The 13332-nt window shown below is 46.1% G+C and overlaps 1 protein-coding gene across 4 annotated transcripts; it reads left to right on the forward strand.

Annotated features, from left to right (window-relative positions):
* The first annotated feature begins 666 nt into the window (after positions 1 to 666).
* Positions 667 to 3117, forward strand: LOC100192846 (uncharacterized). 4 transcript variants are annotated; one of them, XM_020553041.3, is made up of 5 exons: positions 688 to 1211; positions 1336 to 1523; positions 1854 to 1937; positions 2361 to 2528; positions 2687 to 3117. In XM_020553041.3, the coding sequence occupies exons 1-5, from the start codon at positions 1088 to 1090 to the stop codon at positions 2717 to 2719; spliced, it is 597 nt and encodes a 198-aa protein (XP_020408630.1). In that variant the 5' UTR covers positions 688 to 1087; the 3' UTR covers positions 2720 to 3117. The 4 variants fall into 4 exon arrangements, with proteins under 4 accessions (XP_020408629.1, XP_020408628.1, XP_020408630.1 ...); NM_001157286.2 differs by having other exon boundaries at positions 883 to 1211; positions 2710 to 3100; XM_020553040.3 differs by having other exon boundaries at positions 667 to 1523.
* The last annotated feature ends 10215 nt before the right edge of the window (positions 3118 to 13332 follow it).

Consider the following 13332-nt stretch of genomic DNA (forward strand, 5'->3'; position numbering starts at 1 on the left):
TGATCCAATGTGTAGGCGTCGGACCAAACTCTCGATGGTTTGATGACCCTGTTCCTCAGTGTATGATGTCTACGGAACAACTAAAATCACTTCCAATTTAAAGTATTTGTTTAAAATGGTTTTTGAGCCTTCTTCTCTTAACTATACAATGTAAAAAAAAATCTAAGGACTTGTTCGGTTGCATCTGAATTGAAGGGGATCAGATGAGATAAATTTCTCACTAGTAAAAAATGAATAGGACTAGTTTGATGACCAGAGAAGTGTGGAGATCTATGGATAGGAATATCTTTGCTATTCAAAAATTGAATAAAAAGAGAATTTCTCTCTCATTGACAACTCTATTTCTCTGGTCACCAAACCAGCTCTAAAAGGTGTTTAATCCTCCTCAATTTTCTTAGATCCAGACATATCCGAACAAGGCTTAATAGGCACTTTTTATAATTGGTCAGCCACGTATTTAATTTGAGAAAGTACTATCCATCTCGATACTACAAACGAACGCTAAAATTTGCAGCAGATAATAGACGATGGCAATGCTGAATTGCCGAGGCAGTGTCTTACCTGAGTATTTCCGAGAAACAATATAAAGCCTGTGTTTGCTGGTCTTTCGGGGAGAAAGAAATAAAGAAAAAGAAGGCGAGATTCTTTTACCCAATCATTGCGCGAGTTAGAAAATATATGGATAAATGATCTATAATACTAATCAAGTAATCAACTAGTACTATATGTTCATATTCTTCCGTGCAAGGAAAAAAAAAGCCTCACCAAACACCAACCTTTGAGGTACAAAACAGAAAAGCCACGCGAACCAGAAAAGAGAAAGCGACCGAACAAATATGATTTCACAAGGCGTCCGTCCGCTGAAACCCACAGCCTTTTGCACTCTCTCACCAGGGCTTGCTGCTGCTTGCAACCTCACCCTCCTCTCCGGGAGAGCCTCTCGCCTACAGCTCCCCAGCTGCCCTTCCACGCCACGCCGACCAAGGCGCCAAAAGCAAACGCTACGCCAGTACGTGGTGAGGGAGCTTGTCACGGCTGCGTTGCTTGCCACCTCGTCTTCGCGGAGGTCCTCGCCGCGACGACGACGATGGAGGTTGCCGAGGCGCCCGACGAGGACGGCCTGGACGAGCGTGGCGTGGCGCTGCACCTGCACCTCCCGAGGCTGCTGGCCGGCGTCGTCTCCGGCGCCCTCACTGGCCTCTTCGCTCTCGGTACTTTACTTGCACTGTCGCACATGCTCCTCACGCCTCTTGCCCCGTTTTAGCCGTCCTGAGGCTGAGAGCTCGACGTTGGCTTTGTGGTGCATGTGCCGCGCCCCCCCGCGCGCGCGTAAAGCTGGAGCTCTGACGGGGGCGGTCACCGGCGCGGTGGCGGGCAGGGCTTCCGACAGCGGCGGCGTTCTGCGGGGAGCTGGGCTGGGGGCGGTCGCCGGAGCCGTCCTCTCCATCGAGGTTCTCGAGGCTTCTCGCGCCTACTGGTGCTCGGACCGGCTGCGGCTGGGCTCGCACGGCGCGTCGTCCATGGTATATAGTAATATATAAGCTTCTTTTCTTCCATGCCCGGTCTTTGCTCTGTTCAGCTGTGTTTGCTTTCGGTTGCGTATTCTTGTAAATTACGGTTCTTGATTGGGGGCGCCGTTGGAATGGACGTTAGGTGTGAGCGTAAATACTAGGCCATCTCTTCAACGTCATCGTGTAGTATGTCAGTAGGTGTGAGAGTGACTGTTACTAGTAGTACTTCATGAGGTTCCCTTTTGTTTCATTAAAAAAAAGAGCTTCTCTTGTGTGCACTACTATTGCTTGGTCGTTTGAGGCCTACTGTATATCATAAATATGAGTTAATTTGGTGTGCAGGCTAATTTCATTGAGCAGCTTCTTCGTGCCCGGTTTGTGCAAGAGCAGTTTACAACTTCAGGATATGCATCATATCGCTGGCAGGTCAGTAGCACTGACTGGAGTATGATTTTGATAGCAGGAAAGTACATAAAACATGATAATGGATTCTCGCCATTGTGTTCGCCACATAATGATGATATAGTGCCTGTTTGGACGCTGGCATTGAGCGCCACACCCCGCCTAAGATACGGCGGCCGATTCGGCCGCCATAACTGCGGCGCACAAAGTGTGGCGCGGCGTGCTACCAGCGGCGGTGATCCAAACACGCCCATAGACTAGTGTTTTAGTAGTCCTTTTTCTTTTTTTCTTGTCAACGGTTCTTTTGAATTATTGTTTTTGTTGTTGTTGTTATAAAGAAATCCAATGGTAATGCCGCAGAGAAGAAGAAAAAAACAATAGCCACAGTTAACGGGTTGTCTGTGTGTTTCTGCTTTGTACTAAATTTTAGACATTTGTTCATGGCAGGTGAGCATATCGGATTTTGGTCACGATGACCTATACGACATATTCGGGGACATCTCATCGAAAGGGCTCCCACAAGAGTCGCTGAAGAAACTACCACACTATGTGGTCACTGACCAGACGCGCGCGGACTCGTTCGGCCAGATCCTGTCCTGCCCTATCTGTCTACAGGTACAATACTGCCACGGAGTAGTTGTCAATGAAAATTACAGCCTCAATGGGGACAACTGCAATTAGCGATTCCCATACCGGGATTTGTTCGCTACTAAATGCGACGTTTCTTCTCCTCATCAACTGCCGACCTGACCTGACCTAACCTAACCTAACAGCGTCCTCTTCGTCCGTCTTGCAGGACATCGTAGCCGGCGACACAGCGAGGAGGCTGCCCAGTTGCTCCCACACTTTCCACCAGCCTTGCGTGGATAGATGGCTCGTGGATCGCGGATCGTGCCCCGTCTGCAGGCAGGACGTGTGAGATAGCCAGATAGGTGATCGACCTGAGTAGATGGAGCAATAGCTGGGTGATGCGAAATGTTTGCTCCTACACTAAGTTCATATATATATATAGCTACTAGAGAGAAGATACGTACTGTGGTGTAAATTAGCAGAGAATCTGCCTGTTCTGTTCCACTACCAGCCAGCGTAAACGGCCGTGCGCATCGGACTTCGTTTCTTGCACCCGGTTCCAACGTGTAATGAAATAATAACACTGCTGTTGGGAAGCAGTACTACCTGTTTCTGTAGAATCTGTCTGTATGTCTGTTTGGCACTCTGCGTAGTTTCTGGAACAGATTCCATTCCACCCGTGTCGGCAACGGCGATATTCTTGCTGTCCTCGCTCGTTCGTTCTTGCAGTGTAGGCACTGTGTTTGGAATCAAGTGTTCGATATTTCTGGAACAGATTCCGCGCGCTGTTCTGCCCGTGCCGGCAATATTATTGCTGCTCTCGTTCTTGCAGATGCAGACCCTGTGTTTGGCATCGAGTGTTTGGTGACTGGTCTGTTTTCGGTCCTCATGGCCATGTATGTATACTCCAGTGCCCATCTGCTTGCTTGGAAGGTCTGAAACCGATGGCGTTAGTGTCCAATCCAGATAGAGCACTGTTGATAGGACATCGGCATGATACCATCCATTCATCCTTGATGGAGAAGAGAGCAGCGGCCCTGGTCCACTGCTGTCCTGAATCAATTGCTTGAATTTGATGGGGTTAATTATAGAATTTGGGACACGGACACCACTCCATGCTGGTATAGATGTCCAAATAAACGGGCCGTGAGCACGGCTAGGCCCGGCACGGATTGAGACCATATGCCGGCCGGTCTGGATTAGCTAGCGGGCCGTGACGTGCCATCCAACGGGCCCCAAGCGAGGCCCAGGCACAGCCCGCTAGGTTAATAATCGTATCGGGGCGTTCACGATCCAACGAGCATAACAGGCCCATAACAAAATATGACGTTTAAATGATAAAAATATTCTAAAAGTATGTATATTTGAGAATTTAAACCATATTTATTAGTTTTAAACAATTATTTACACTCACATAACAAAAAACACATGTTTCTTGTGTTTTATACTCTACTAGTCGGTTGTTCGTGCGTAGCGACGGTTCACAACAATATCCACGTAAATTATCCACCAAAAAGATCTAAAGATTTTTTATTCATTGTATCCGCTTTCTGTATACTATTTTTTTTTGATTTGACTAACTGATGTTGTTGTTTACTTCATCCAATATGTCTTGGTACAACACGAACAATGAAGGGAGCGATTAAAATAGAGTTCACAACGACTGACTAAACGAACATAAATTATAAAATGACATAATTCCACCATATAGAGACCAAATAAGAGAAATTTTGTGAGCTCAAGTTTCTAAAATAAGTCATATGAACTCAAACTTATAAAAAAAGATATATCAAAATATAGAGTGGTTGCTAAAATCAGGCATCAATAAAAACTGAATGCGCTCCATACAAGTTATGGTACTTCGTAGCAATTACTAACGTTTAAAACCAATAGATAACCTTTCCTTTTACTGTTAGTGTGACAAATCATTGTTGCTTCATCCAATTCAGCAACCTCAAACACAATAGAGTCTATTGCGTCAATGTGGTATCAGAAACGACCTAATGCTTATAAGCGCCAAGAACACAAGGGATGAGCACCCTATGGTAGTGCCCGCATGGATCTCCAAATTCTAAAATATATTTTGCAGAATCAATGAGCCATCATCAGAATAACACAAACTATGTGCAGACAATAAATAAAGTATTAACATACCTAAATTATGTTCAGTACTTAGCACAACAAAAAACTAACATCCAAAAGAATAGAAGAACAACAAAATAATTTTTGCAATGATAAAAGGATGGGTGACAGGTATATAGAAGCGGTAGAAGCTGAAAGGGAAATGTGCCTTTGGGCCATTTCTAAGTATTTTGGTGATTGAGTGCCAACACAAGTGCTTAAATGTGAATCTATACCCATGGATGGACAAAGTGAAAATCAAGAGTAAAGGTATGTTTCTAAGCCTTAGTACATTGTTTTGAAGACTAATGTATTGTGTCTAAGTGCTTGAAACAGGAGAAATCAAGTCAGAGAAAAGTTGGCTGTGTACAGCCAAAAGGCTGTTCGGTCTGGAGCACCGGACTGTCCGGTGGTGCACCGGACAGTGTCCGGTGGTGCACCAGACAGTGTCCGGTGCGCCAGGCTGCCTCGAGCGAAGTGGCCGCTCTCGGGAATTCGCCGACGGTGTACGGCTATAATTCACCGGACTGTCCGGTGTGCACCGGACTGTCCGGTGAGCCAACGGTCGGCCGGGCCAACGGTCGGCCGCGCGATCTGCGTGGGACACGTGGCCGAGCCAACGGCTAGAAGGGGGCACCGGACTGTCCGGTGTGCACCGGACATGTCCGGTGCGCCAACGGCTCCCGCATCTGCAACGGTCGGCTTCGCTAATTAAGGAAGGAAATCGGGCACCGGACAGTGTCCGGTGTGCACCGGACTGTCCGGTGCGCCCGACGACAGAAGGCAAGGATGGCCTTCCAGATTTGTTCTCAACGGCTCCTAGCTGCCTTGGGGCTATAAAAGGGGCCCCTAGGCGCATGGAGGAGCACACCAAGAAACCTTAGAGCATTCTTGATCATCCACACTCAGTCTTTGCGCATTCGTTTGTCATTCTCAGTGATTCGAGCTCCGTTCTATTGAGAACTTTGAGATAGTCTTTTGAGCTCGAGTCTTGGCCGTGTGTGTGCGCATATTTGCTGTGGATTTGTGTGTGTTGCTTCCCTCCCTTACTCCGTATTTCTTTGTGAATCTCAAGTGTAAGGGCGAGAGACTCCAAGTTGTGGGGATTCCTCGCAAACGGGATATTGAAAGGAAAAGCATAACACTGTGGTATTCAAGTTGATCATTGGATCACTTGAGAGGAGTTGAGTGCAACTCTCGTCCGTTGGGACGCCACAACGTGGAGTAGGCAAGTTTTGTACTTGGCCGAACCACGGGATAAACCACTGTGTCTTCTCTGTGTTGATCTTTTGTGGTATTGTGTTTTGTTGAGACTCATCTCTAGCCACTTGGCGATTATTGTGCTAACACTTAACAAGTTTTTGTGGCTATAAGTTTTTGAAGTTTCACAGGATCACCTATTCACCCCCCCCCTCTAGGTGCTCTCAATTGGTATTGGAGTCGTTCTCTTCAAGAAGGGACTAATCGCCCGAAGAGATGGATCCTAAGGGGAAGGGAATCGTGATCAACGACAAGGAGAAGGAGTCCTTCGTCAACGAGCCGAAGGATGACAAGCCTACTGACTCGGGCTTGGGCCACAAGCGTAAAGATGAGAAGAAGAAGAAGACAAGGCGCATCAAGGAGATCGTCTACTACGACGATAGCGATGAGTCTACTTCTTCCCAAAAGGACGACGACAACGACTACAGGAAGACGGTCAATTCGAACTTTTCATTTGATTATTCTCGTATTCCACATAGTTCGAATTCGCATTTGCTTTCCATTCCTCTTGGCAAACCTCCACACTTCGATGGGGAAGACTACGGATTTTGGAGTCACAAAATGCGTAGTCACTTATTCTCTCTCCATCCAAGCATATGGGAGATTGTAGAGAATGGAATGAAATTTGATAGCTCAGATAGCCCTATGCTTATAAATGAACAAATCCATAAAAATGCACAAGCTACTACTGTTCTATTAGCATCTTTGTGCAGGGAAGAGTACAATAAGGTGAGCGGCTTGGACAACGCCAAGCAGATATGGGACACCCTCAAGATCTCTCACGAGGGGAACGACATCACCATGCTCACTAAAATGGAGTTGGTGGAGGGCGAGCTTGGACGATTTGCAATGATAAGGGGAGAGGAGCCAACCCAAACTTACAACCGGCTCAAGACCCTTATCAACAAAATAAGGAGCTACGGAAGCACGCGATGGACGGACCACGACGTCGTCCGCCTAATGCTAAGGTCCTTTACCGTTCTTGATCCTCATCTCGTAAACAATATTCGTGAGAATCCCAGGTACACGATGATGACGCCCGAGGAGGTACTCGGAAAATTCGTAAGCGGGCGGATGATGATCAAGGAGGCGAGATACGTCGACGACGCTCTAAACGGTCCAATCAATGAGCCTCAACCTCTTGCTCTCAAGGCAACAAGAAGCAAGGAAATGCTACCTAGCAAGGTGGTACAAATTGAGGCGGTCGGACTTAATGATGAAGAGATGGCTCTCATCATCAAGAGATTCAAGACGGCACTAAAAGGCCGCAAGGGGACAACCAAGCAAGACCAAGACAAAGGGGAAGCGCTCATGCTTCAAATGTGGTAAGCTTGGTCATTTTATTGCTAACTGTCCCGACAATGATAGTGATCAGGATCAAGGGAACAAGAGGGAGAAGAAGAAGAACTATAAGAAGGCAAAGGGCGAGGCGCATCTAGGCAAGGAGTGGGACTCGGACTGCTCCTCTTCCGACTCCGACAATGAAGGACTCGCCGCCACCGCCTTCAACAAGTCATCCCTCTTCCCCAACGAGCGTCACACATGCCTTATGGCAAGGGAGAAGAAGGTGAGTACTCGAGACTCCACTTATGCTTCTTCTAGTGATAATGAGTCTAGTGATGATGATGACATAGACTATTCATGCTTATTCAAGGGCTTAGATAGATCTAAGATAGATAAGATTAATGAGTTGATTGATGCTTTGAATGACAAGAATAGATTACTAGAAAAACAAGAAGATCTTTTATATGAGGAGCATGGTAAATTTGTTAGTGCACAAAATTCTCTTGCTCTAGAAATTAAAAGGAATGAAATGCTCTCTGGTGAATTATCTACTTGTCATAAAACCATTTCTACTTTAGAAGGTGTCAACAATGATTTAAATGCTAAATTAGAAGTGACAAATAAATCTAATTCTTGTGTAGAACATGTTGTAATTTGTACTAGGTGTAAAGATTTTGACGTTGATGCGTGTAGTGAACACCTAGTTTCAATTTCCAAGCTTAATGATGAATTGGCTAGTCTTAATGCTCAACTTAAGACTAGCAAGAATGATTTTGATAAGCTAAAATTTGCAAGGGATGCCTACACGATTGGTAGACACCCCTCAATTAAGGATGGACTTGGCTTCAAGAGGGAAGCCAAGAACTTAACAAGCCATAAGGCTCCCATCTCCGCCAAGGAGAAAGGGAAGGCCCCTATGGCAAGTAGTACTAAAAGGAACCATGCTTTTATGTATCATGATAGGAGACAAACTAGAAATGCTTATAGGAATTATAATGCTTATGATGATTTTGACTCTCATGCCATGTTTGCTTCTAGTTCTTCCTATATGCATGGTAGAAATATGTCTAGGAGAAATGCTATTCATCATGTGCCTAAAAAGAATATTATTCATGCTCCTAGGAAAGTAGTGAATGAACCTTCTACAATTTATTGTGCTTTAAATGCTTCCTTTGCTATTTGTAGAAAGGATAGGAAAATAGTTGCTAGGAAGTTAGGGGCAAAATGCAAGGGAGACAAAACTTGCATTTGGGTCCCTAAGGATATTTGCACTAACCTTGTAGGACCCAACATGAGTTGGGTATCTAAGACCCAAGCCTAAATTTGTCTTGCAGGTTTATGCATCCGGGGGTTCAAGCTGGATTATCGACAGCGGATGCACAAACCATATGACGGGGGAGAAGAAGATGTTCACCTCCTACGTCAAGAATAAGGATTCCCAAGATTCAATCATATTCGGTGATGGGAATCAAGGCAAGGTAAAAGGGTTAGGTAAAATTGCAATTTCTAATGAGCACTCTATCTCTAATGTGTTTTTAGTAGAGTCTCTTGGATATAATTTGCTATCGGTTAGTCAATTATGCAATATGGGATATAACTGTCTATTTACAAATGTAGATGTGTCTGTCTTTAGAAGAAGTGATGGTTCACTAGCTTTTAAGGGTGTATTAGACGACAAACTTTATTTAGTTGATTTTGCAAAAGAAGAGGCCGGTCTAGATGCATGCTTAATAGCTAAGACTAGCATGGGCTGGCTGTGGCATCGCTGCTTAGCACATGTAGGGATGAAGAACCTTCACAAGCTTCTAAAGGGAGAACACGTGATAGGTTTGACTAACGTTCAATTCGAAAAAGATAGACCTTGTGCAGCTTGTCAGGCAGGTAAACAAGTGGGAGGAGCGCATCACAGCAAGAATGTGATGACCACTTCAAGACCTCTGGAGCTGCTACATATGGACCTCTTCGGACCCGTCGCCTATCTGAGCATAGGAGGAAGTAAGTATGGTTTAGTTATTGTTGATGACTTTTCCCGCTTCACTTGGGTGTTCTTTCTGCAGGATAAGTCTGAAACCCAAGGTACCCTCAAGCGCTTCCTCAGGAGAGCTCAAAATGAGTTTGAGCTCAAGGTGAAGAAGATAAGAAGCGACAACGGGTCCGAGTTCAAGAACCTTCAAGTGGAGGAGTTCCTTGAGGAGGAAGGGATCAAGCACGAGTTCTCCGCTCCATACACACCTCAGCAAAATGGTGTGGTAGAGAGGAAGAACAGGACGCTCATAGATATGGCGAGGACTATGCTTGGAGAATTCAAGACCCCCGAGTGCTTTTGGTCGGAAGCCGTGAACACGGCTTGCCACGCCATCAACAGGGTCTACCTTCATCGCCTCCTCAAGAAGACTTCGTATGAGCTACTAACCGGTAACAAACCCAATGTATCTTACTTTCGTGTATTTGGGAGCAGGTGCTACATTCTAGTGAAGAAGGGTAGAAATTCTAAATTTGCTCCCAAAGCTGTAGAAGGGTTTTTGTTAGGATATGACTCAAACACAAAGGCGTATAGAGTCTTCAACAAATTGTCGGGTTTGGTTGAAGTCTCTAGCGACGTTGTATTTGATGAGACTAATGGCTCTCCAAGAGAGCAAGTTGTTGATTGTGATGATGTAGATGAAGAAGATGGTCCGACGGCCGCTATACGAACCATGGCGATTGGAGAAGTGCGGCCACAGGAACAAGATGAACGAGATCAACCCTCTTCCTCAATAATGGTGCATCCCCCAACTCAAAACGATGAACAGGTTCATCAAGAGGAGGAGTGTGATCAAGGGGGAGCACAAGATGATCATGTGATGGAGGAAGAAGCACAACCGGCACCTCCAACCCAAGTTCGAGCGATGATTCAAAGGGATCATCCCGTCGACCAAATTCTGGGTGACATTAGTGAAAGTCGCCTAGAGGGGGGGGTGGATAGGCGAAACCTGAAAATTAAAACTTTATCCCCCAACTAGATCCTTTGATTAGTGGTTAGAACAAGATGAACGATTATGAAGTATAAAAACTAAGTTCTTGCTAGTAAAGAGTATAGCTTTCAAATAATGCGGAAGTGATAAATCAATACAACTAATAACTCTATGATAACAAAGCAAGAAAGCTTAGATGAAAAAGAGCACTAACTCAAGTTCTTTTCTTGTGGAGTGTTGCTTCACTTAAATGAGATTTTAACTTGAAGCAACACCAAATGATATGAGCAAAGAATAGTGCAAGAGAACTTAGAGTAAGGGAAAGCGAACAAATCACAAGCAAAAGCACAATGAACACGGGTGATTTGTTTTACCGAGGTTCGGCCCTCGAAGGCCTAGTCCCCGTTGAGGAGTCCACTTAAGGACGGGTCTTTTTCAACCCTTTCCCTCGCTCCCGATCACACAAGGATCGGCGAGCTCTTCTTCTTCTCAAGGATCACTCTCGATCCCACAAGGACCACCACAATCTTTGGTGTCTCTTGCTAGCTTTTACAAGCCTCCAACACTTTGGAGGAAGTTCGAATGGAAGTCAAAAACTCCACGCGCAAATGAACACAAACATGTAGCACACACTATCTCTCAATGAATCTCACAAGGCGCTAGGGCTAAACTCAATTGAGTAGCTCTCAATTGCTTGCTCTCTCTTTTGTGGCACTTGTGTTGGTTGTAGTGGACTAAATCTTGTGTATAGGATGGATCAATGAATATATGTGGTTGGGAGGGCTTGAGTATGTCAACTAGATGACTTGGAATGTTGCTTGGACTCCCACCCCTTGAAGTGGCCTGTTGGGGTGGTATTTATAGCCACCATCCAAAAACTAGCCGTTGATGAAGTCTGCTGGCGATGGGCGCACCGGACAGTCCGGTGCACACCGGACATGTCCGGTGCACCAGCCACGTCATCCTAGCCGTTGAGATTGGAGCTGGTCGACCGTTGGAGGCTTTGTCCTCATGTGGCACCGGACAGTCCGGTGCACACCGGACAGTCCGGTGCCTCTCTGATCCTCTGCTCTGACTTCTGCCGCGTGTACTGTTCTGCACTGTTTACCGTCAGAGTCGACCGTTGGCGCGAAGATGACCGTTGCTCCGCTGGCACACCGGACAGTCCGGTGTACACCGGACAGTCCGGTGAATTTTAGCGGAGCAGTCTTCGTGAAATCCCGAGGCTGCCGAGTTCCTGAGGCCGCGTTCCGTTGGAGCACCGGACACTGTCCGGTGTACACCGGACAGTCCGGTGAATTATAGTGCGCCGGCCCTGGACTTTCCCGAAAGTGGTGAGTTTGAGTCTGCGTTTCCTGGTGCACCGGACAGGTACTGTTCACTGTCCGGTGGCACACCGGACAGTCCGGTGCGCCAGACCAGGGGTGCCTTCGGTTGCCCCTTTGCTCCTTTATTTTGACTCTTGTCTTGTTCTTTTTATTGGTTTTATGTTGAATCTTTGGCACCTGTAGAACATATAATCTAGAGCAAACTAATTAATCCAATTGTTTGTGTTGGACATTCAATCACCAAAATCATTTGGGAAAAGGTTTAAAGCCTATTTCCCTTTCAATTAGCAAGGGAGTAACTACTCGATCTCGATTAGTTAATTTTTGTGAGCATTACTCCTTTGTCTCTTCTATTGAGCCTTTCAGGGTAGAGGAGGCCTTGCTAGATCCGGACTGGGTGTTGGCCATGCAGGAGGAGCTCAACAATTTCAAGAGAAATGAAGTTTGGACGCTGGTGCCTCGTCCCAAGCAAAATGTTGTGGGAACCAAATGGGTGTTCCGCAACAAACAAGACGAGCATGGGGTGGTGACAAGGAACAAGGCTAGACTTGTGGCAAAAGGTTATGCCCAAGTCGCAGGTTTGGACTTTGAGGAGACTTTTGCTCCTGTGGCTAGGCTAGAATCAATTCGTATCTTGCTAGCATATGCCGCTCACCATTCCTTCAGGTTGTTCCAAATGGATGTGAAGAGCGCTTTCCTCAACGGACCGATCAAGGAGGAGGTGTATGTGGAGCAACCCCCTGGCTTCGAGGATGAACGGTACCCCGACCACGTGTGTAAGCTCTCTAAGGCGCTCTATGGACTTAAGCAAGCCCCAAGAGCATGGTATGAATGCCTTAGAGACTTTCTAATTGTTAATTCTTTCAAGGTTTGGAAAGCTGATCCAACTCTTTGTACTAAGACATGTGATGGTGATTTGTTTGTGTGCCAGATTTATGTCGATGACATAATATTTGGTTCTACTAACCAAAAGTCTTGTGAAGAGTTTAGCAGGGCGATGACGCAGAAATTCGAGATGTCAATGATGGGCGAGTTGAACTATTTCCTTGGGTTCCAAGTGAAGCAACTCAAGGACGGCACCTTCATCTCCCAAACAAAGTACACGCAAGATCTGCTAAAGCGGTTTGGAATGAAGGATGCCAAGCCTGCAAAGACTCCGATGGGAACCGACGGACACACCGACCTCAACAAAGGAGGTAAGTCCGTTGATCAAAAAGCATACCGGTCAATGATAGGGTCGTTACTTTATTTATGTGCTAGTAGACCGAATATCATGCTTAGTGTATGCATGTGTGCTAGATTTCAATCCGATCCTAAGGAGTGTCACTTAGTGGCGGTGAAGCGAATTCTTAGATATTTGGTGGCTACGCCTTGCTTCGGGCTCTGGTATCCAAAGGGGTCTACCTTTGACTTGGTTGGATACTCAGACACCGACTATGCTGGATGCAAGGTCGATAGGAAGAGTACATCGGGGACGTGCCAATTCTTAGGAAGGTCCCTGGTGTCATGGAACTCTAAGAAACAAACTTCCGTTGCCCTATCCACCGCTGAGGCCGAGTATGTTGCCGCAGGACAGTGTTGCGCGCAACTACTTTGGATGAGGCAAACCCTCAGGGACTTTGGCTACAATCTGAGCAAAGTCCCACTCCTATGTGACAATGAGAGTGCTATCCGCATGGTGGAAAATCCTGTTGAACACAGCCGCACAAAGCACATAGACATCCGGCATTACTTTTTGAGAGACCACCAGCAAAAGGGAGATATCGAAGTGTTTCATGTTAGCACCGAGAACCAGCTAGCCGATATCTTTACCAAGCCTCTAGATGAGAAGACCTTTTGCAGGTTGCGTAGTGAGCTAAATGTCTTAGATTCGCGGAACTTGGATTGAATTGTAGCATACAT

The sequence above is a fragment of the Zea mays genome, chromosome 5 (genome assembly GCF_902167145.1).
Source record: "Zea mays cultivar B73 chromosome 5, Zm-B73-REFERENCE-NAM-5.0, whole genome shotgun sequence".
NCBI classification, from domain to species: Eukaryota; Viridiplantae; Streptophyta; class Magnoliopsida; order Poales; family Poaceae; genus Zea; species Zea mays.